General features: G+C 48.1%; 1 protein-coding gene across 12 annotated transcripts in view; it reads right to left on the bottom strand.

The window, feature by feature from the left end:
- ATXN7L1 (ataxin 7 like 1) overlaps positions 1-24,813 on the bottom strand; it is a 247,649-nt gene that overhangs the window by 20,510 nt on the left and 202,326 nt on the right. For all 12 annotated transcript variants that reach the window (XM_047841233.1, XM_047841239.1, XM_047841267.1 and 9 more), the window contains 3 exons: positions 13,742-14,025; positions 10,499-10,581; positions 9,380-9,636 (listed from right to left, as the gene is read on the bottom strand). In XM_047841233.1, coding sequence (XP_047697189.1) covers positions 9,380-9,636; positions 10,499-10,581; positions 13,742-14,025 — 624 coding nt within the window. The remainder of the gene's footprint in view (positions 1-9,379; positions 9,637-10,498; positions 10,582-13,741; positions 14,026-24,813) is intronic.

Below are 24,813 nucleotides of genomic sequence, written 5' to 3'. Positions count from 1 at the left end.
TTAACCCCTAAACCAAGAATGGGAATTTCACTTATCTTGCTAATGATTGATTTGTTAAAGGGTGTGAAAAATACATAAATTTTTTTTTTTCCTCTGGGGAGGTTGCAAATTTTCCTCACTTTTAAAAAGAGACACAAGGAAGTGGTCTCCACCTTCATCTGGAAGTACCAAGTACCACAGCCATCTTGCTATAAAACTTTGAACATGGGGGCGCCTGGGTGGCTCAGTCGGTTAAGCGTCCGACTTCAGCTCAGGTCAGGATCTCATGCTCTGTGAGTTCAAGCCCCGCATTGGGCTCTGTGCTGACAGCTCAGAGCCTGGAGCCTGTTTCGGATTCTGTGTCTCCCTCTCTCTCTGACCCTCCCCCATTCATGCTCTGTCTCTCTCTGTCTCAAAAATAAATAAATGTTAAAAAAAAAAAATTAAAAAAAAAAACTTTGAACATGAAGCCCGAAGACCGAAGAGGGTGGAATAAAAGAAAGACAGGGAATGTGAGCCGATTCCGCATCTTTGGGGACTGGTGCCCTGTCGCCTCTGGACTTCTTGTCACATGTGATAACAATTTTTTTTTAAATTTTTTTTTTTAAAAAATTTTTTTTTTTCAACGTTTATTTATTTTTGGGACAGAGAGAGACAGAGCATGAACAGGGGAGGGGCAGAGAGAGAGGGAGACACAGAATCGGAAACAGGCTCCAGGCTCCGAGCCATCAGCCCAGAGCCCGACGCGGGGCTCGAACTCCCGGACCGCGAGATCATGACCTGGCCGAAGTCGGACGCTTAACCGACTGCGCCACCCAGGCGCCCCGAATTTTTTAAAAAATTTTTTAATGTTTATTTATTTTTGACAGAGAGACAGAGCATGAGTGGGGGAGGGGCAGAGAGCGAGGGAGACAGAATCCGAAGCAGGCTTCAGGTTCTGAGCTGTCAGCACAGAGCCCGACGCGGGGCTCGAACCCACAGACTGCGAGATCATGACCTGAGCCGAAGTCGGACGCTCAGCCGACTGAGCCACCCAGGCACCCCAACGATTTTTTTAAAATTTTAATTTTTAGAGAGAGAGAGACAGAGTGAGACAGAGAGTGAGAGAGAGAGCACATGAGCGGGAGAGAAGGGTAGAGGGAGAGAAAGAGAGAATCCCAAGCAGTCTCCCCATCAGTGCTCAGTAAGGACCCTGACATGGAGTTCGATCCTACAGCCCTGGGATCATGACCTGAGCCAAAATCAAGAGTGGGATGCTCAACTGACTGAGCCACCCAGGCGCCCTGCATGTGATAAAATGTTTAATTATTTAAGCGATCAGGAAGACTAGGTTTTCTGCTACTTGCACTTGAAGCATCCCAATGGATACAGAGTGAACATGAGATTTTAACATACTTTGAGAAGACAGAACGTGTCTGCAGAAGTGTTAACTGCAGGGCCAGGAGCTGGCTGACCACAGAACCTGGAGCTACCTAGGGCTGCAAAAGTCATGGGTGAGGTGTGGGCTAAGTCTCGAGGGAGAGCTGAAGGTCTTCCCACGTGGTAGCTGGACCTACAGGTCAACACCACGACCTCACATGGCCAGATGATGCACCACTGCCCCTGCCAGGTCCCACCTTCTCCAACCAACTCTCCAACAAGAGAACAAAGGTTTACTCTGCAGAGAAACTGAACTGGAGAGACCCTAGACAAGGGGCTGCCGGGCTCGGCAGAGATCAGGAGAGAAGCACAGGGCTGGAAACAAGGTGACTGTGGGCCATCTCTAGTTAGTGGGCACTTCCGGAATGCCTATCACCATGAAGGATTCATTCCCTGAGAAACTGAATGGCCTTGAAAAAGCTTCCAGATCTTGCCTTTGAGAATCCTTTTTGCTGACAGACCCCCACAAAGACTTCCAATCAGCCTGTTAGTGCTTCTCTTTTAAATGTGAATGGTTAGGCACCCCACCCCCCCTTCAGCTCAGGTCAGATCTCGAGGTTCATGAGTTCCAGCCCCACGTCAGGTTCTGTGCTGACAGCTCAGAGCCTGGAGCCTGCTTCAGATTCTGTGTCTTCCTCTCTCTCTGCCCCTCCCCTGCTTGTGCTCTCTCGCGCGCTCTCTCTCTCTCTCTCTCTCTCTCAAAAATAAATAAACATTAAAGAAATTTAAATGTGAATGCTTAGGGATCACCAAACATTCCTGGAACATCTCCATTATGACACCGACTAGCCAAACATCAAATGCACAGCACGAAAGAAATCAAGATAGCAAAGGAAAGAGGAAACAACTAAAAAAAAAAAAACCTATCTTCAAAGATATTAGAATGGTATTACCTCTGCAAAATGATAGTATCTTGTATGATATTCTGAGAAGCAATTAGAAGTTCTTTTTATCTAAGAACCAGATCCTAGAATTTTAAAAAGTGAATCATAAGTGGATTATTTCACATACACTTTTGAAGGTAAAATAAAAGAAAATCTTTCAGAAAGTAGAACAAGAGATGAAGAGAAACAGGGGAAAAGAGGTAAAAGAATGAAAACATCAGAGCAAAAGGTCCAACATCCAGCTAATGGGAAGTCAATAGAGAGAATAAAGACAATAGTGGGGAGAAAATTAGCCAAGATGTAGCATAGGAAAATATCCCAGAAACAGGGATTTCCAGATGAAAAAGATCCACTGAGTACCCAGTACAATGAATGAAAACAGACCCATATCCAGTGATAACCTGAAATTTTAAAGCCCCAGGCTTCAGAGATTAAAAACTGATCACGCACAAAGAAATGAGAATCTGAATGATACCAAACTTCTCAATAAAAATTTTTGATGCTAGAAGCCAATCAAAAAATGCCTTCATAATTCTGTAGGGAAATGATTTTCTTTCTTTTTTTCTTTTTTGATGTTTATTTATTTTTGAGAGAAAGAGAGCACAAGTTGAGGAGAGGCGGAGAAAGAGGGAGACACAGAATTCGAAGCAGGCTCTAGGCTCTGAACTGTCAGCACAGAGCTCGACACGGGGCTCAAACCCACAAACCATGAGATCATGACCTGAGCCTAAGCTGGACGCTTAAGTGACAGCCACCCAGGTGCTCCACGCAGGGAAATGATTTTCAATCCAGTTACATACTCATAGAGATTATCAATTAAGTGTGAGGGTAGAATAAAAACATTCAGGGGTGCCTGACATCTTGAAGTTCTCGAGTTTGAGCCCCGCATTGAGCTCTGTGCTGAAAGCTCAGAGCCTGAAGCCTGCTTCGAATTCTGTGTCTCCCTCTCTCTCTGCCCCTCTCCCACTTGCACACACGTGCTCTTTCTCTCTCTCTCTCTCTCTCTCTCTCTCTCAAAAATAAATAAAAACATTAAAAAATTTTTTCTCAGGCGTGTAAGGGTTCTAAAAATTGACCCCCCTTGAACCTTTTCACAGGAAACTGATGGAGGAGATACTCTACCAAAATCAAGGAGCAAGCCAAGAGAGAGGAAGGCAATGGGATCCAGGAAACAGGTGTTCTGACACAGAGTGGGTGGAGAGACTTCCAGCATGGCACAAACTCTATTTTTCATTCTAAGTCTTTTGGTTCTATTTGACTTTTGAGCTATGTGACCATTTTACTTGGATTAAAAAAAATAAAGTTTCATTAAGGAAAAAAAGAAAACAAATGGTTGAAACACTTAAGAGTAAATTCTGCTTGCCAGATAAAAGAGCGATGAGGGGAGGAGAATTCTGGAGAGTGAAGCTGAGCATGGAAATCCGTGTCCAGAGCAGAATTGGCTCCGAGAGCGGAGCCGGAATCACGAGTGATGATGGTGTGCAAGGCACCAGTGAAGAAGGAGCTCTGAATGTGTTCCTTTCCAGGCTTGTTTCACTCGAGATGTATCCACCCTCCTGGCGATGATGGGAGACGCTTCCAAGACGTTCCAGCAGAGCCTGGGGAGGGAAGGAGTGTGCTGGAACCAACCTGTGTCTCAGGAAAAACAAGGCTTGGCAGGGAGTGATGGGGAATGGGACAACCAGTCATGGGAAGGTGTTGAAAACATTGCTCAAGTTTGGTAAGCTGCCATCCCCCTCAGCACGACATCACCCTCCGCTCTCCAGTTACCAGTCTGGTCTAAAGACAATGTACGTGATAAAGGTCCGTGCCCAGTTCCACTCAGGGAACCTTACAGAAAGTCCCCTCCCCCACCCCTTGGATGAGGCGTGAGCCTCGGGCTGTCTGAGTGCTTTGGGGAAGAGAACACAAGGCAACTGACCTTAACTGGGTCCTACTATGTGCGAGGCATGCAACGTACGTTTTCTTGTGCGAGTGACCCACTGCTTTAGGTGGGTATAAGTGCTATCTACACTTCTCAGATGAGGAAATGGGTGGCAAAGCTACTAACAAGTGGACATGAGACTTGATATGGTCTGCTTGACTTCAAAGCCCCCCATATTGAGAAACAGCTGTAGAAAAAGCAGAGGGACAAATATTCAGCCGAGGCTTACAGTGTAGCCCTAACATTTGTCCTAATGAGGCACAAGCTGGAGTCGCTTTCACTCCAGAAGCATCTTTGCCCTTTTTTAGGTATCTAGAACCTTCTGTCTGTCTCCGCACTACCCTTGTCAGTCTAAGAGTCATTGGATTTTGCCATTTTTATACTTTAAGATTAGATGTGCGAGCGTCTACGAGACAGAGGGGAATGTGCCTAGATTTTGTCAGTCTTGGCTTCCACAGCCTATCTTTTCCTCCCTCCCTCCTGGGGGCCAGAAACTGGCTTGTCAGAGCCTGGCTTAACCCTCTGCTCTCCTCCCCCTTTCCTAAAGAATCCTCATGGTTTTGGTTAGGCTGGTCATTCATAGCTCTTGGGATGTTCCCTTAGAGTCGGGACGAAGAAACAGAGCACAGTAGCATGTTATTCAAGGGCCCCCAGGTTGGTAAGCAGTGGCCAGAAGGATGGGCAACTGGAAATTGGGTGGCACCAAGGCCTTTATTACTCACACTGCTTTCCCATGAAATGCTACTACCACTGACTACCAGTTTCCATTAATTGAGTGCTTATTAGGAGCTTAGTACTTATCACTTAATTCTTCTTAGCTCTGCTTTATAGATGAGCTGCTTGAAGCTGGAGAAACCCAGAAACAGGATGGTGCTCATCTTGTTAGTAAGCATGGAGCTGACGTTTGCACTTCCAACCTTGTTCCAATGCTTGTTATCTGACTTAAACTTGTCCAGCTCTAGACCTAAGTTCTTTTCTCAGGAACCCTTGACAAGAATGGGTTGCAGTTCAAGAATATGAGAAGTGAAATATTTTCAAAATTGCCAAACAATATGTAAGAAATAAATTCACACAGGGCACCTGGTGGGGGGCTCAGTTGGTTAAGCACGTGACTCTTGATTTTTGGCTCAGGTCACCATATCACATTCCGGATTGTGAGTTTGGGCCCCACATTGGGCTCTGTGCTGACAGTACGGAACCTGCTTGGGATTCTCTCTCTTTGCCCCTCTCCAGCTTGTGCACACGGGCATGTTCTCTCTCTTTCTCTCTCAAAATAAACAAACAAAAAAAGAAATTCACACGTGGTAGCATTTCCTACAAAAGGAATTCATGATTGCGAAGGGATTACAATATTTCCATTTACATGTGATAATTTTTTTGCCAATTAGCAATAATTACTGTGACTGAAATATTAAAATTTTTTTTAATGTTTATTTATTTTTGAGACAGAGAGAGAGAGACAGAGCATGAATGGGGGAGGGTCAGAGAGAGGGAGACACAGAATCCGAAACAGGCTCCAGGCTCTGAGCTGTCAGTACAGAGCCCGACATGGGGCTCGAACTCACGGACCGGGGGATCATGACCTGAGCCGAAGTCGGCCGCTTAACTGACTGAGCCACCCAGGCGCCCCGTGACTGAAATATTATATGTATTGTATATCATGAATATGAGGAAACAATGTTTTATGTTTTAGGTGAGGACATTAAAATTCTTTTTTTTTATTTAAGATTTTAGTTTTTTTTTAATGTTTATTTATTTTTTACAGAGAAAGACAGAGTGTGAGAGCAGAGGAGGGGCGCAGAGAGAGGGAAACACAGAATCTGAAGCAAGCCTCAGGCTCTGAGCTGTCAGCACAGAGCCCAACATGGGGCTTAAACTCACGAACTGTGAGATCATGACCTCAGCTGAAGTTGGGTGCTTAACCGACTGAGCCACCCAGGCGCCCCTAAAGATTTTAGTTTTACGTGATCTCTATACCGAACATGGGGCTTGAACTTACAACCATGAGATCAAGAATCACATGCTCTACTGACTGAGACAGCCAGATGCCCCAAGGAGGGCATTAAATTCTGATCATGCTTTTTCAATCCCTGATTGTATGGCATTTCATCCTAAGTAAAACCAAGTGAAAAAGAACATTATTTCCCACAAAGTTTGAGCAGAGTTCATCCCTGAGTTTTCTGGTGCCTACCTCAACCTTGAAAAACATCTTTAACAATTATTGTTAGCCAACATTAATGCACCCCCTTTGCCTCTTCCATTCAGAGACATTCTTTTTGCTGATTAACCTCATTCTTTCTCTTTCTTCTGCTTCCTTATGAGAACATAAACACTTGGTATTTCTCTATTGACAAACATTCCCTGGAAAATTAAGTAAAAAAGGAACATTAAGAAGCAGCTCTTAAACCTCCACTGCCTGTTTTTGCTTTTTTAGCAGCTGCCCCATGGCTTCTCCGTTACACCAGGTACTCTGTCTGCTAGGGTGAGAAATGCCTCCATCTTGATGGTGAACCTGAACCATACAATAAAGGAGGGTTTTCAAACTGGGTTCCCCGGAGCCCTTGGGGACTTGACAGGGATCCCTCGGGTGGGCTGGGAGGACAGCAGGCTGCGAGTTATATGTGTGATGGAAGCAGAGCTGAGCTGGAGTTAGGTGGAGGCAGGTCTGCTTTTTTTTTTTTTTTTTTTTTTTTAACGTTTATTGTTGAGAAACAGAGAGAGACAGAGCATGAGCAGGGGAGGGGCAGAGAATGGGAGACACAGAATCTGAAGCAGGTTCCAGCCTCTGAACTGTCAGCACAGAGCCTGATGTGGGGCTTGAACTCACGAACTGTGAGATCATGATCTGAGCTGAAGTCAGATGTTTAACCGACTGAGCCACCTACGCGCTCCAAGGTCTGCTTTTATATTGGGTACCATGTACGGTTTTGCAGGAATAAAAAAGTTCTACAGCCACAAAAAAGTTTGAAAGCCGCTGTACATAGGCTTGAATCCCCTCCCAGAAATTTGGAACAGAACCATCTGCTGAACTCCAAAGCTAAGGAAAGGTAATATCCTTCACCAACATCTGGCGTGACAGTAAGAAGTAGTTGTAAAATGATCCTGCAAAATAGTGGGACACATAAGTTGGTAGTAACAACACAGCAATGGTTATGATGCAGGAAATGTGTGTGTGGGGCCATTCCATCTACTGTGTCCTCCTGAACCTGAAGCCAAGGTCGGCGGTTCTGACAGAGGGACTCTGGCTATCAAACTGGATCTGGCTTGTGCCAGTGGAAGGCATGAAGGTGAGAACCCAGTAGATCAGTAACAACTGTCATCAAATATTTGCTTTTGCTTTAAAAATCAACTCCATCCCCTTCTTTTATAACTATGTTCTCTTTAATCTTTAAAATTTTTTTAAAAAGCTTATTCATTTTGAGAGAGAGAGAAAGAGAGACAGAGAGTGAGTATGTGAGCAGGGGAGGGGCAGGGAGAGAGGAAGAGAGAGAATCCCAAGTAGGCTCCCAACTGTAGGCTCATGAACTGTGAGATCATGACCTGAGCCGAAATAAAGAGTCAGACATTTAATCGGCTGAGCCACCCAGGCGCCCACAACTGTGTTCTCTTCATGCCTACTTGCTGACTAAACAATTACCCCTTGAGATTCATACTGTACGCATTAAAAATGATCTGAAAATACCACTATCTGCAAGTCTCATATTTTATTATTAATGTTTCCTTTTCATGAAGTTCTGGGTATTTGAGTCTTATCTTCTAAACTCTAGATTCTTTTTTTTTTTTTTTTAATTTTTAATGTTTATTTTTGAAAGAAAGAGAGAGAGAGACAGAGACGGAGTGCTAGTGGGGGAGGAGCAGAGAGAGAGGGAGACACAGAATACAAAGCAGGCTCCAGGTTCCGAGCTGTCAGCACAGAGTTCGACATGGGGCTCGAACCCATGAACCTCGAGATCATAACCTGAGCTGAAGTTGGACGCTGAACTGACTGAGCCACCTGGGCACCCCTAAACTCTAGATTCTTAAAAAGCAGGCTCTAATTTCGTTCATCTCTGTACTACTGCTTGGAAGTACCTAACATAGTACAGGCATACCTCAGAGACATCACGGGTTTGGTTCCACCCCGCTGCCATAAAGCCAATATTGCAATAAAGTGAATTGAATTCATTTTTGGGGGGGGGTTTCCGTGCATGGAAAAATTATGTTTACATTGTACTATAGTCTATTAAGTGTGCAATGGCATTATATCTAATTTACATACTCTAATTAACAAACACTTCGTTGACACAGAGACATAGTGCGCGATTGCTGTTGGGAAAATGGCACCGACAGACTTCCTCGATGCAGGGTTGCCCCACACCTTCAATTTGTAACAAATTGCAGTATCTGTGAAGCGCAATAAAACGAGGTCTGTCTGTACCTTGCTTATGAAGCAAGCACTAGATAAATATTTGGGAATGAAGGGCTCCCTGTCTTATTACCTGGAAATCGGTCGGCTGCTTAGTACCCCACGGCCCATCAAAACAGACACGCATAGATTTTAAATCGTTCTTAATCCAAATGGGTTTTAATTCTGTTTTCTGTTCTTTCCTTTCTGTCCAGGACAACCAAATAAAACCCCAAACAGATGGCTCAGCTTTCTTGGTGTGGAGGGAAATGTAAGGACAAACAGCCTCTGTGATGCCAATTTTCCTTTCGCCCCGATCAGAGGAGACTCGTGGAAAAAAAGTCACAAGATATCGTGGCAAATGGGCTCCTAAGGTGTGAGGACTACCCCACTCTGTGTCGGGAGCATCCAACTAATCTAAAAACGCAGGCCACCAGAAAGTTGCCCGGTGGCTGATATAGCTCAGCCTTTCCAGGTATTAATTTCCAGATTACTCTTGCTCTGTAAAAACACATACTGTCTGAAATAGATCTGCTATGGTGATGATGATGATGGTGATGATGGTGATGATGGTGATGAGGATGACGACAGCAGGAACACCCACTGAACACTATACGGTGGGCATTGGCCGAGCCCCTAATGCCCGTGATCTCACTTATACTTCACAACCGCCTTACGAGGTAGGGCTCTTACGACTTCCAGATGCCACGTGATCAGCCCACACACGACCCAGCAAGGCAGAGCCACTTGACCAAGGACTCAGGGCTTCTACTGCCGAATGGGACTTACCTAGGAAGCACAGAGTTAGGCGGCCTGGATTTTGCAGGGGATGCGACTTTCGGTTCTGGCCCAGAGCTCCCCGAAGGTCCTGGCAGAGAGTCCTGCGCTGGCCCCGGTTGGTTTGGAAGTACTTCCCTCGCCGAAGTCAGGAGATGCTCTTTATCTTTAACTTCTTTTTCGCGGGACTTGGCTTTGTGTTCTGCCAGAAGGAGGTCAAATTGCTTTTTCCGGCCTGGGACTGCCCTCCGATGGCTTAGCGAATGTGTCTAAGGAGAAGAGAGATGAAAAGCACAGCCTCTTTGATCAGCACATAAACCTGCTTCCCCAGGCCCTCCATTTCAGAAACAGCAATTCATGGGAATTTGGAGGTGCTTGAAAAGTCAACTTCAAGGCAACGGCTCCTGTTCTGTGGCTGGGAAGAGGCAGACACCACACAAACGCAACCATGCCCTACACTCCTGGCGTTAAGAAGCCAAAGCTTCCTCCAGAAAATGGCTTAGGATGACCAGCTTCCACGCAGAGCCCACGGAAACCTCTCTGGATGAAAGGCAACGGTGAGGGCGCGCTAGAGTTAATCCAGGTGCAGGTGGGAGGCTGGCTTTGGCCCGGACACACACGGCCGGCCACCGGGCAGAGGGGGCCACGGCCTCGAGCCCGGGGAGCACTAGCACTTCAGTGTGAAATACGGGGGCCGGGGGCTACCCGATGGCGGCCGCCTCGCGTCGGCTGTCCCCGTGGCCACCCGGCGTGGCCGGATCAGGGGCGCGGCCGCTCGTCCTCCCCTCCGGGGCTGCCTTTCAGGCGCTGCCGCCGTTGCCGCCGCTCCCGCATACATTAAAACGTAGCAGGGTTTAGAACCGCCTGTGAGTGCCTATAAATACAATTTACTGTCTGGCCTCACAAGTAACAGGGGAAGCCTATTTTTTTTTTTTTTTCCTTCTTAAAAAGCCAGCCAGCTTGAGGCAGGCACTCTGCTACCATGGAAGAGAAGAAAGCATTTCCCTTACAAAGAACAGCTGGGGGTCATGTCGAGGTTCCACACCCTGCCGTGTGCAGAGAGTGGCATGCAAACATTTCGACAAAGGCCCCAGCGAGAGCAGGAAGTATTTTTTATGGAAAGAGAAATACCTTGCAGGTGAGGGATCTTGTGCAAGGTTTCTTTGTCTCGGGATCCAATACTCCACAGTGTTTATTTGGGTCAAATTCTCTCTCTGGTTTAAGAAACAAACAAAAAATATAAGAAAAAAGGAGACTAAATAGGATTTGGCATTAAGACTACATTTAAAAAAAAATGCACATTTGCACCAACAAGTGAGACATTGTCAGGCAATCTGGGTTTTTTGTTTGTTTGTTTTGTTTTTCTTTTCCTTTCTTTCTTTTTCTTTTTCTTTTTTTTTTTTTTTTCCCCCAACCGGCAGCTAAAATGCTTCAAGAACCGCTCAGGGGAAAATGGCGCTCCCCTTTGACCCCTGAGTTCCAGGTCCAGCTTCGGGAGGGATGTAAATGCAGCACAAGGCGCCCGGGGGAGGGTGGGGGCAGGCACCAGAGGGCGAGGAGCCCTGACGCTGTCACACTTTATGTCACTTGAAGAGTTCCCCAGGTACTTGGCACTTTGGGCATAGCTGGCTGCAGACCAGGAAGAGGGCCTGAGGCCCAAGGGCCACTGTGTCCTGGGCGGCTCCCCCAACCTTGCCTTCCTGCTGCTGGTTTTTAGCCATTTAAGTGGGAGATTATTCCTTGACAGGTCAGTGTGACCTGCCTCTCTTGTGCTTTGCCATGTCTTCAGCACCAGGCTTTCCGTGCAGCCGCGCTGACCAGAAATCTCGTTTACCTGATTCGGGAATGTTCTGGCCAAGTTGTAGGCAGGGGCAGGGGGAAAGGTCGGGTGTGTGCTCTATATGTGTTTGCATAGTTGTAAGTTGCCTGGAGGGCAGGGCCTGCTAGTCTCCCAGCTTGCTTTGCACCCAGCACGGGCCCTGTTGCTCCAAATGGGAATGAGCCAGGGCTAGCCAGCCTGTTGGGGCTGAAGGGCGGCTGCAGAGAGGCTAGGCTTTCTCCAGTTCCCGCCTTCTCCCTGGACTGTGGATGGCTCATGGTGAGATTACTTCTAAGGACGCTGAACTTTTTATGCCCACTTATGGATACTTTGCTCCTTCTGGATTACAGCAATGCTCTCTCCCCCTGGAGAAGGAGGGGAAGTGAGGCAATCCCTTAAGGACCCTTTAGGCTTCAAAGGTCCACCTCTCAGATGGTCTGTGCTGTTTCTGGAAGGCACCCAGCAGACACCTGAGTCCTGAAGCACAGGGATGACACAGCTCTTCTGGGCATTCAGGGAGGCCGGCAGCCGTGTTGGTGGGTGGGTGTGCGGGCGGGGGTTGTATATAAATTTGGGAATGTCTCCTTAAGAGGTCTGAATAGCTGCAAACTAAAAGGAGGTTACTCGGAGCACAATAACTGAATGTGTTCTGTTTTTAAAAGAGGGTTTGGGGATTGTGCTGGTGGCTGCATCGGTGGTGATGATGATGGTTCGATAAAAAACATTCTGACGTCCAAGACAGATTTCCTGGTTGGCTATCAAAATGCCTCCCACCTCTTTTTGTTTTTGTCATTGTCATCATCATCTTCTTCTCTTTCAAAGACTTGATTTTTAAGTAATCTCTACGCCCAATGTGGGGCTCAAACTCCCAACCTCAAGATCAAGAGTTGCATGTTCCACCGAATGAGCCAGCCAGGCACCATCCACCCCCCTCCTGCCCCCCTGCCCCGCCTTTCTCTAGCTTCATTTTTAGGACTAGAAAACTGTGAGGCCTGGAGACTCCTGTTTCCTGTGTGCCCTCGCTGCCCACCAAGGAGGGCCTGGGCGCCGGGCCCCAGGCTGCCTGCCATGGAGTTCTTTCCCTCAGGCCTGTCGGAGTCAGACCGGGGCCCGGATCCACACCAGCTCTCACACTGGCCCGCAACTGAGCAGGTTGCTTGGCTGGGCAATAGGAGCTGGCCGCCAAATGTCAAAGCGAGATAGAAACAAGCGAGATAGAAACAAAAGACCCAATGAGACAAAACAACCAACAAAATGCAAAACCAACAGACAACAAGACCCCCCCCCCCCCCCCCCCCCATATAACTTCAGGTCAGGGTGCAGGCTGGCAGCCATGGTCACGCTTCTGCCTCTGGACACTGCCCAGCCGGGCCTACTGGTTTTTCCAGGGATGTTACCACCCAGCTCTGCAGAGTGAAATTGAACTTTCCATTCAGGAAGAGAGCCAGGAGTAGGGGGCTCCTGTCTACACAGGGAGGCCCCGCAAGGCTCCAAGAGACTGCCAGGCCCTACCTTCCTTCCTTGATAGTGGGTGAATAGTACATAGAGACATTTTTAGGGTAAAAATTTTCTGAATGCTTTGGGGCCAAAGTACTTTTAAGAAATAATTTTTTTTTTTAAGTTACAGATGTAAGACAGGAAAACCAAAATACACATTAACACAAAGTACAAAATAAAAATGACCCACAATTCTTAGGTTGATTAAGAATTATGCTCCTACTAGAGGGCCCAGTTTCTCTCTCACAGGGTGGTTTTCGTTGTATTTTCTTTTTTCTAGTCAACATTTGATAAATGCCCATGGTGTGTGAAGACGTTATAAAGTTTATAGATTTCTTGGTCTTTTGGAGGAAGCAGAACTGCCAGATTTAGTTCTACAACAAATCCAAAGCCAATATCATCCCTATGGGGGCCTCTAAGGGCAGCCATTGCCTCAAAGACTGGCCAAGTGCACCTTTCCAGGGATCCTGAGTGTCTATGCGGACAACCAAGAAGTAGATCTGGGAGAAATCCCTCAACACCTCACCTGCTGTGCTAGTCCAAGCATTCCTGGATGGCAATTCCAACCTGATTATGTGGGAAAGGCAGTGGTAGCTCCAGACCACAGAATCAACATGGCAGCCAACTAGACCAAAGGACAGAGTGGGGTAGATGGGACTGTCCCGAGCCCGCCCTGAGGTACTGTGGGGTATCATTATGGTTGTCCACCTTCCCTGCACTGAGGCTTCCACGGAAACCCGGGGAGCAGGCCAGCCTATCAGCACACGGTAAGACCATCACAATGCATGGGCTGTTGTGGTTGGTGGAAAGCATCCTGCCTCCCGGGTCAAGAGGATCAACTCCCACTGAGTCGAGGGAGAGACCTTGTCCGACCCAGAAATAAGAGAACCATTTCTCCCTCGCATTTTTAGGCAGGGGTCCTGTTTGCACATAAATTCCGTGTCCCCCTTAAAATGAAACAGACCTACTTAATTGTAAGAACACACCGCTCCTTGGTTACGAATATGACCCAGAGGTGCTCTAATCATGAGCCCGACTCTAACGACACAGACACATACCTGAAAGTCTCCTGTAAGGCTTGTTGTTGTTTTTGGTGCCATTTTGGTGTTTCTTGTCTATTGTGGCGGGCAAAATTCCTTTGCCATTTAAGATCTTCTCTGGGGAGGGTGGCACTGACTTAGACATCAAGACTGGCTTAATTAAAGGTGGGGTGGAGACGGCAGAGGACGAGGTGGAGCAGGAGGTGACCGCAGTAGTGGTTGTTGAGTTCATTTTGACATTGGCACCATCTGCCTTCACTAGATTAGGGATTTTCTCTAAACTGACTACAGGAACCGGAACGCTGAAAAATAAATGAATAGACACACACAATTGCCTTCTTTGATACATCTGGTCCGCTGAGAAGCTATACCGGCTTACCCTCATCAGAACACTTCCTTATCACTTATTTATACTCCTCTTACAAGCGAGCAGCGCGATCCCTTGATGGGAGGGAGATTTGTGCCTTGGAAAGGGCCAACGGGGGGTTCGAGGCTGGCGCAGCGCCAGGGATGGCATCAGAGCTGACTGATTACCTCCTGTACCGGCTGTCCTCATAGACCCTGCAGCTCCCCCTTCTCAGCCCCGACATGTCGGCGGTCTCTGAGACAGCACCTTGGGCAGAACAAGGTGCCCGCTGTGAAGCTCAGAAGAGATGCTGTTTGTCCCCTGAAGAGGGTGTGCCACCGTGCCACTTGCTGACTCACATCCCCTCCCCCTGCTGCTCGCTGGTCTCCCACCTCGGCGATCAGGCCTGACATCTGCTTAGCTCGGGAGCGCTGACAGGCTCACGCCGCACGGAGGCATGGCTGCGGGCCAGCGAGCCATGCTACCTGCTGTTGGAGGACTTCTGGATCACTCCTGTCCTGGGGACGGGCTCAGACTGAGAGAGGCACCATGTAACATTATCTAATATGCCATTTTAGGCAGCTAGTTATGTAAATAGGCAATTCTCAAGGCTGGCAGGTGAGAGGATGAATTTTAAGAAGACAGAGCACAAAGGTGCATGTTTGCTCTTCAAAATCTGTCACCATAGCCCCACTTCCCTGCGATTTCTCCGATAATGGATATGCGTTTGATTTCTGTGCATGTAATGCTGGGGGACCCTGTGTCTGCGGGGGCTGTGGAGGATTCTGTCTCAGGGTCTTGAAAGATGAGATGAGATGAATAAGCTTTTCTCTGGTTCCTGAACTGTTCTCTTTCCTCCTTGTAGGAGGGCAGAACGCTAACACTTCAGCTCCCCAATCATCTCTGAGCTGAGAGGAGCCGACTTAGCTATTTGAATGCCAAATGATCTAGAATATAGCTTATACATACGTGCAGACATTGTAGGGCATGAGAGAGAGGCTGATTCTGCAGGGGAGGAGTCTCATCTGTCCACGTGGCTGGCTGGCTCCTCTCAGATTTAGTCACAGATCGTTTTTTGGACCAATTTGTTCATGAAATTATTTTAGCGACCCCTGAGCCCTTGCCTCTTTGCTGACTTTGAAACAGGATCACAGGTGTTATTTATAGGTCTTTGCCAGTGAGAAGGGCACTCAGTGGTTAAGCAGATTGTCGCTGGACTTCACCCACTTTACCCTCGGACCATGTGCTTTCTTGACCTGGGGAAGGATGGTGTGGGATTTCAAGTCCTGCGTGAAGGGAAAGTGGAACAGTGGGTTTCAGTAATACACTAAGTCCCTGATAATTTCGTCTTTGATCAGTGTCTCAATCACTGAGTTATGCCCCGACTGCTGCTACCTTCTATTTAATGGCAATTTGCAAAGTACTCACAAAGCACTGAAGCACAAGAAGCCCTTGAAAAGTCACCACAGTAAGAAGCTGGAAAGAGGTTACCTGCTGAAATTAGTGCTGCATTCCTGATTTTTTTTTTTCTGAATGGTAAAAAAATGTAAAACCATGGGACATGGGATTCTTCTAGGCTCCTTCCCTCACTCAATTTTAAAAGACACAAACCATACAAATTAGGGTCTTGAAGAGATAGGCGTGCACCCATGTTCACAGCAGCATAATTCACAACAACCAAAAGGTGAAAGCAACCCAAACGACAATTAATGGCTGGCTGGATACACAAACTGTGGTATATCCATTCAGTGGAATATTATTCAGCCTTAAAAAGGAAGGAAATTCTGACACATGGATGAACATTGAGAACATTATGCTAAGTGAAGCAAGCCAGTCAGAAAAAGACGAACATCAGAAGATTCCACTTTTGTGAGGTACCTAGAGTGGTCATATTCATACAGACACAAAGGAAAAATATGGTTGCCGAGGGCTGGGGTTGGGGGAGAACAGGGAGCTGTTATTTCATGGGTATAAAGTTGCCATTTTGCAAGATGAAGAGTTCTGGAGATTGGTTGTACAACGTGAATGTACTTAACACTATACATTAAAAGTGGTTAGAATGGCACATTTTCTTATGCGTATTTTATCACAAGTAAAAATACAAACCACTCCCTCCCCCCCCAACAAATCACAAAATTCATGGAACTTAAATTACATGTCAATATCCTGGCTTTAAAAACACATATTATAAAGGCCTGCTTAAAAAGTTCCTGTTGAGGGGCGCCTGGGTGACTCCGTCACTTAAGTGTCTGACTCTTGATTTTGGTTCAGGTCATGTTCTCACCGCTGTGAGATGGAGCCTGATGCCCTGGGCATGGAGCCTGCTTAGGATTCTCTATCTCTGCCCCTCCCCCACCCACGCGGGTGCTCCCTCTCCCCCTCTCGAAAAATGAAATGAAATGAAATAAAAGAAAATAAAATAAAGCTCTTATTGATTTAGTCACCTTTGTCCTGATCTGTTGATTTCTGTTTTTTTAGAATAAAAAGTTCAACTTTGGGTGGGAGGATTCTCTAGTGCCTGAGTGGCCTTCTCTGATATCCTTCTTTGTGAAGCCCAGTAAATTCAGGAAAGGAAATTAGGGCCCTGGGGTTTCAGGCTGTTGTTGCATGAGCTGGTATGAGTAAAGGGAAGGCCTCTAGTTTCTGTGGAAAATGGCCAGGGCACATGCTGAGTACCCATGAGTTCAGCCGACAAAGATATAATGTTGGGCTGGAATAATCTAGAGCAATCGTAAGAACTGAAATAAATGTAAACACCAAGCCAAATGGTCCTCAAATGCTCATGGTACAGTTTGTGTTTCTCCCCTAAAGTCAACGTCCAACTCCAACATGCTCCTTAATTCAGCCACGAGAGCACAGGTCCACTCGGTCCAGCCATCTGGAACAGTGCCAGCTGACTCATCTCTTTGGTAACGCTTCTTTCCAACTGTGTGTTAGTGAGTGAGCTTGAGCCAGGTGAGCTAATATCTGTGACTAATCTCCCAACTTGGAATTTTCTCCACTATATAACAAGTGTGGTGCAGTCACACCCTCTACTGCCAATGCTTCCAGAACTCCAGACTTCAATCCCAACGCCCATAGGCAGGATATGGAATTGGAGCCCATCAGAAATTAGAAGAGAAGGCTACTGTGAAGTTCCCTGGGATTGAGTTTTCTTGCATTGGAATGGGAGGCGTTAGGGAAAAAGTCTGATCAAGAGTGTTTCAAAGGGTTCCAAAGACCAGATGAATTGTAAGGAGCTGAGCCACTGAGTAAACGACTCTGATGCCAAGTAATTGGGACCCATCTTGGCAGTGGGAGGGGATAGGAGACTCAGTTGTTTTAGGTTGGAATTCTAAGGGTGTCCAGTAACTAAATGGAGAAGGACTGTAGATAGAGTGAAGGAGGAGAACCTGGGAACTGACGTGGATACTTTTTTTTTTTTTTAAGACTTTATATTAAGTAATCTCTACACGAAATGTAGGGCTTAAACTCACAACCCCGGGATCAAGAATTGCATGCCATTCTGACTAAGCCAGCCAGGCACCCCTGACCCGGATACTTTTATCTTTGGTTGTCCCTCTGCCCCTAAGGTTTTGGGCTTCCCCTCTAAGGTAACCTGCCTCTGGTCTGAGTTGAGAAGGTACTTCTGCTGGGAGTTAAAGCAGGGAAGCAGGCAGCTCAGTGGTGGTGGGCAGGGTCAAACACATCCTTAGAAGAAACGAGAATCCGAGAGAGAGAGAGAGGTGAAAAGCCTTCCTGTTTGCTCTTGCCAACCTGATTCCCCAAGATAAATGTCAGCCATCAGTCCACTGGAATATTTAGTCTCTTTTCTCCACTACTGTTGGCAACAGCTCTCAGATCATAAACTAACGAACAAAGGAGGAAATGATTCCAAGATGGTGCCACACAATTTGGAAAACCGATCCCAGACATTCCATCTCGTTTCAGCTGAGAGCCCTGGTCCCTGCTTCACTTACACACACATCCCGCGTGTGTCTACACTCCAGGGTGTGAGGGTGCGGCTGTCTGGAAATCATCATCTCACGACTGCCTCCTGCTTTCTCCCACGGTGCCCTTTCTCACTGTCCCACTTCCCCTACCATCACCACTGGCCAGTACAGTGTCCCAGCCCTGGGCAGTGGACCCTGAATAACAGGTTTAATTTTTTCCATTGGAAAGAAGCCAAAAGATTCTGACCGCTGCTTTCTCAGTGTGGGTATCTCCCCCGCATGGAATCGCACTAACTCAAACATCTCCACGTGGGGTCGGAGGGCTGGGAGGGGTGGGTAGTTGGAAACACCCAGATGACTAAGCAGTTTATCACTGTGTTTGCTCAGGTGATAAACAAGCCTGGCAGTTACCGCCTCCCTCCCCAGGAAAGCCCAAGCCCCTCAAGTTTCAAGTTCCCTTTCTGTCTTAAGGGATGCAACTCACACACTTCCTGAGTCCCACAATTAGTTGCATTTATCACCTCGCTATTGTCCTTTCTTGGAGGAGCAGAGTTTGAAAGGGAAAGGTGAGTCCAGCTCTGTCCCTGTTGCTTTCATAATGCCTGTTTTGTTGGCTGCCAGGGAGCCCAGGGCTGCAGCTTGTTCCCCTGCTGTGTCTAATATGCTGGGAGTAGTTATCTCCTTGTTAGCCCTGTATCTCTGTCTCTGGTCCGGGGAAGGGATCCTGGGAAGTCCTCCCTCAGCCTCCTGGCTATGTGGGGGAGACATCTACCTTGCTTCTTTTCTGCTGCTTTGGCTGCCATGTCTTCTTCCTGAGTGCCTGTCTGAATTTATCATTCAGGACCGAGGAGGCTGCTCTGGCTTTAAGAAAAATGGCTCTCCCGGCACCAAGTGGATTCCTGCCCGGGGTGATGTCTGCAAAAGAGCAGAAGTGGAAGAATCTCACGGTGCCGTTTCAAGGGCCACCCGTGTCTTTCGGGACCAGCTGCTCTCCTGCCAGCTACAAGGTCCTGTGGATCTGATTTATTCTTTCATCATCAACAGATAAGTCTTAAAAGAACGGTTCAGAAAATCTGGAGGCCTGCAGAAATCGTTGCCAGCTCTGCTCTACTTACCGGCGCAGGGTAAAGATGGATTTGACAGGCAAGAGCCCGAAGACATATGGTATTTGTGCTGTGGGTTATGTGTCTGATGAGAGTTCTCAGCTGTCTGATTTCTTCCCACCAATTCTTTCGACAAAGGCCCATGTGCCTGTGCTACTGGTCTGGCAGAATTTTGAGGATCTCTGAGTCACTGCCAGATCCTTGAACAGGCCACCTCACCCAGCCTCCTGCCTTCTAAGCAGTGATAGTATTTAAGTCATCCCAAATAAAAGGGGGGATTTACTCTATTTTAAAAGATCCTCAGAGAAGGAATTAAATTTGGCTCATTTGGATGCATTCTGGGAGCAGCTATCAGGACATTATTTACATCAAGTTTAAATTCTTCAAGTGGAAGAAATACCTGGGACATTCTTAAAGTCTGAGGGTCAGGCAATTGCTAAGAATCAGCCTCAGTAACAGAGCTACAAAGTCCTCAATGGATAGAGGAGGCACTATGTAAATCCCGATGAATGAATCAATTTTTTTTTTTTTTTAATCTGGAAAAACAGATTGGGAAAAACTTTTAGAAAGCCAATTTGTAAACACCTTAAGCAAACAGAAAACAGAGTAATCAACCACAGAGCACATAAATTAAAAAAAAAAACCTGCCAGATTAATCTAATATTATTTTGTGGCTGAGGGTCAGGTCCGGTGGTCAGGGAGAAAGCACTGTGTTTACTCTCTCCTGGCCTTTGCACAGCTTTGGATTCGCTCCCATATAACCCACCCTCAATAAACTGGGAAAACGTGGTCAGACCACAGAGCTATTGGGGGTGAGAGGCCCTGGCAGCAGAGGCAAAAAAGATTGGGTAGCGGGGTCTCGTGCCAGCCCAGAGCGGTACCCAGCAGAGCTCACAGGGGCCTGTCGCCAGCCAGGAAGGTTAGAGCATCTCCATCAGTGACTTGGGTGATGGGCCAGCATCTCCATCAACTCCGAGGAGAGGTGGTTAGCCACTGAGAAGATGTGGGACTTTCCCTTCAGCCCATTATGAATGGGGGAGAGATGAACTTGGGGACTTTGACGAATTGTAAAAGTGGCCAGGAGCAAGTGAAACAAGGAGGGTTGGATGTCATTGCTCTACGGGGCGTTGCAAGATAGTTTAGGATAATCGTTAGGAATATAGGCTTCAAATCAGACAAACCTAGATGCGAATCCTGCCAGTTGCCTTATGGTAGAAAAGCCATCAGACTTCCCGAGTCCAGGGCCTCGGCAAGCCCGTAAGGACTTCTGTGAGAATTAGAAGAGGGTGGCTGACCTGGAAAGTGGAAATGTGCCAGTTTCAGTTCCTCCCTGCCTCCTCGGCGGGGACAGACTCGTATAGGCATATGGGGGCTGCCCTCCCTACCTTATTTCAGGAACTTACCACTCTGGGCCTCAGTTTCCTTATCAGTAAAATGAAGATCATGGTAGAGATTTGAGGTGATTACATGAGATCATACAAACGGAGTGCTTAGCAAAGTGCTGGGCACACAGTTGGCCTTCAACAAATTGGAGCTAAAATAAAAAGGGGAGAGAAGATTGTGCTGTCCCCTCTCCCTACTGACCCTGAGTCTTGTGGGGTATACCTCTGGGGTGCAACTCATCAGAAACTTGTGTCCTCTTTGCCTTCCGGTCCGACAATGGAGGGAGGGCCACACAAGGCGGGAGGAGGAAGGGGCTGGTGGCCTTCCATATTTACCATATTCACCCAGGGGAGGATCACTTTTGGGGGTGTAGTGAAGAGGAAAAACAGAACTAGGTAGGACATTTTCCCTTCCCCATTGCTTCTCAATCCCTGATCTTGTATGCACGGCCCAAGCCTGGACGAGAGGTTAGAGATCCCAGCTGGAGAACGCATTCTGGAGGAAAAGTGAGCAGGAGGTAACGGGGGTCCTTCTGGCTCTAAGACATCTTCTGTAAGACTGACTGCATGGGTTCTCAGCTGCTCCAGATTTCCTGGAGGCAGAAGGCCCCAGCACCAGCCTCTGTTAAGTCTCTCTAGCACTTTGGTTAATCAGGGTTTCGCAAGGCCTGGAGCTCAGAAGGTGGTCCCCAAACCCGCTGGGAGATCAACAGGCACTAAATGCCATTCCTGGTGAGTCGTAATGCCCTAAGACTGTGGGAAAAAATCAGCAAGCTAGAGGAGAGGAAGATGAAGAAGGGAAAACAGAGTCCTGGCACAGCAGGGTAAGTCGTGCAGGACAGGCTGTCTCTAGAGTGCACTTGGACCAGCTTGCCTGCTGTGCTGCTGCCTTGGGTGGCGCATCCAGGAGGAGTGTGAGACCAACCCTAGGCCAGACCAATTGCACCTGCTCTGACAACTAAAAGTGTCAGTTAAAACGAATACCGAGTGAAATTCACATCAAGGCATAAATGGTATCAGAGCCTCTGAGGGCAGGACTTGAGATGTCAGCGACCAGGAAGCAAGTGGATCCTGGAGGGAGCGCTGGTGCAGAGCAGAACAGAACCCCAACCCCGCCCCCCCCCCCCCCCCCCCAGCCCAGGACAGGCTCTGGAGAAGCAAGCAGGAGCGCTCCCCTCTGTAGCCACCAGAGGTCATTGGCTCCCGCTACCAGAGCTGCAGGCAGCTCCCGTCTGCCCGGCCTGTTCCTCGCCTTCCAGACCCAGCACAGCCAAGACATTCACTGTCTCTCTCGGGCCCAGGAGCCAACACCGACTGGGGGGCGGTGGGGAGGGGAGAGGACTCCTCACAGAACATCCTCCTTCACCCCCTGCCAGGGGAGGCCCGGAGCCAAGCCCTGGGCTCAGGTCCTCAGCTTTTGCTTTCAGGAAGCTTGTTCTGAGCAGACTGGGGATGCACAAATGGCACGGTGTCCCTGGCTGCCTGTGGGTGCCCCAGCCTCTGCTCCCCACCGTCCTTCACACATGAAGAGCCCCAGGGAGCGTCTTCCCTCATAAGTGGCCTGGGAGCCAGGGTGTCACTCACTCTGCTCTTTTCTTCTCCACATGGAATCCTGGGCAGGCAGCCCTGCACCCCAAACACCTCCATCCAGAACACTGAGCACACTGTTTAAACCATCAAGAGCTGGAGACTTGACATGGACCTACAGCAGACTCAGGAAATTCTTTGTCCCAAACTAAATACTTTGTATTAAAACAAAAAACAAAAAACAAACTCTTCTGGTTCACAACATCACCATCCAGTCAGAGACCTTGGCTCTTTCCTGACATTCGGTCACTCACAGGTCTACCTGCTGGTCATCGTTGCTCGCCTGAACACTGATGAAAATCCCTACCACCAGTCTTTCCGTCCCAGCCTCTTCTCAGCCTCCACTCAGCTCCCGTGCAAATCTGACCCCGCCGTCCTGCTGTTCCAAAGGCTTGGCGGGCTCCCCGCTGTCCAGAGTCCAACCTCACAGCCCAGCCCCCCACAGCCCGCGCCCTGGGGAACCTTCCCCCACAGCCTGGTGGGGCTCTTACCGCTCCTTAAACACCCAGCTCTCAGCTTGGCTCCCGGCCTTTATGTGGGCTGGGCGGTTCCTTCTGTGGCGGTGCCCTCCTCCCTCCTCCGGGTGAATACTCCCCCATCTGCCCAGATCCAGATGAAATGTCCTCTTCTCTCTCAGGGCTGGCTGTTCCTTCCTAGGTGTTTGTGCCACATTTATCATGTCAAATGGCAAGGTCTCAGTTCTATGTTAATGTGGCCTGACCAGAAAATGGGCTACCTGAGGACAAGGACCTTGACCAAGTGTCCATGTTGCTCTGGAGTTACCTCAGTGACATATGCATTATTTGGCACTGAGGAAGGGCTCGGTGAATGGTCGATGAGTGAATTAATGTTCTCAGTGAAGGTTAAGTCACATAACACGATAAAACCAAACCAGTGCTCCGCCAGAACAAACGCTGGAGGTAAGTGGCAGCCTGCAGCTGTCTCCCTTCCTGGTGGAGGAGCCAGAGTGATTACAAAGGAGGGGGGGGGCGGCTTGTCGATCCCCAACCCCCATCCACTACTCCTCTCATTGTCTCTTGACACTCATATACTGAGCACTTGCCACTGCTGGCCAGGAGGCTATGGAAGATCGTACCTAACCTTCACCCCCAGTTTATAGAGGAGGAACCTGGGGTTTAGAAAGGTTGCCTCAGGGCATTCAATCAGCAAAGTGAAGGGCAGCAGTGGGGCTTGACTTCAAGCAGCTCTCAGGATGGTGCACCTGATCTTAGCACTGGCAGTGAGAAGTCCTGGGGTAGAGTCCCAGCTCCACCATCGTCCAGCTGTAATCTTGGACCATTCTCTTCATCAGTGTGGGCTGCTTCCTCATCTTGTCACCGAGCAGACGTGAGGCTCTGGAGGCGTCTAATAAGTACCATGTGCAGTGCGAGCACAGAGGACGGTGACTACTAATCTTTGTGGCTCCTCCTCCCTTTCTCGGTCATGTCATTTGTTTCCTTCCCCAGCTGTCCTAGCCTGTATGTTCCTTCCCTAGACTCTAGTCCCTATTTCTGAGCACTTTTGGGACTTGACAAGGTCAGCTGAGTTTCTACACAAGGAGCTGTCCATTGTCCTTATCTTGATCATCTGGAAACCCAGTGAGCCTGCAGCACTCAAGTGTTTCAGTTTCTATGCCTCTGTGTCCTGGAAGGGACATGGTCCCCCCGGATGCTCTAACATTCTGGCCTGTTCCTCCCATCCTCTCTTGACTGCCCTTTCCATTCCCTCCCTCTGGGGCTCATCACAGTAACCTCCATCTACTTCCCTTCCTCTACCTGCCTTTCCCCCCCTCACCCTCTGCCCCACTGCTCCCTTAACACCCAAACCTGCACCACTAGGGGTAAAAACCAGCCCCAGAATGCCCCCCTCATGTCTTGTGTGAGGGGCTGCATTTGTAAGTGGGGTCTAGGGAGGGACTTCTGTGGGATGCTATACCGACTCCTTGGTTCCCTTCTGATTAGGGTTTTCCTCGCAGTCAAGTGCATCCTGGGACATGGGTGCAAACGCAGGCAGAGGCCATGGTACAAGGATGCGCTGAACTCGCCTCTTCCTTAGTTTAAGGGAAAATAGCTTCCCCTTCTTGCCAGAGCACAAAGGTTTTTCCTTTTTATCATCCAGGACCATACTTCTCCCTTCCCAACTCTCATAATTGTGACAGGGACAACAGTCCCATGATGGGAGCTGATTTCTCACCCAGTCTGATTTCTCACCCAGAACTCAAAAGATAGCTATTTATACCTGTCGTTTCCTTTAGCATCAGAAAAATCGCATGAGGAGGGGGAAAGGAGCAGTTCTATTTCACAAGCTCCTTCATTCATTCACTCATTATTCATTCACTTAGCAAATATTTGCTGGGATGCTGGATTCCATGCTACACCACAGGAGGCCAGGGAGCTAAAGGTCCAGATGGAGGCAGGGGAGGATAAAGATGCAAATGAGTATAATAGACAACGAAGGCTCTTATAGCAGTAGCTTGAGTGCTAGTGGGAGCTTAGAGGAAGAAGCATGAAAGTCTGGGAAGGGGCGCCTGGGTGGCTCAGTCGGTTAAGCATCTGACTTCGACTCAGGTCCTGATCTTGTGGTTCATGAATTCGAGCCCCGTGTCGGGCTCTGTGCTGACAGCTCAGAGCCTGGAGCCTCTTTCGGATTCTATGTCTCCCTCTCTCTCTCTCTGCCCCTCCCCCACCCACGCTCTGTCTCTGTCTCTCTCAAAAAGAAACAAACATTAAAAAAAAAAAAA

The sequence above is a fragment of the Prionailurus viverrinus genome, chromosome A2 (genome assembly GCF_022837055.1).
Source record: "Prionailurus viverrinus isolate Anna chromosome A2, UM_Priviv_1.0, whole genome shotgun sequence".
Classification (NCBI taxonomy): Eukaryota; Metazoa; Chordata; class Mammalia; order Carnivora; family Felidae; genus Prionailurus; species Prionailurus viverrinus.
Note: the sequence above shows the minus strand (reverse complement) of the source record. Positions and strands in the feature narration are given on the sequence as shown.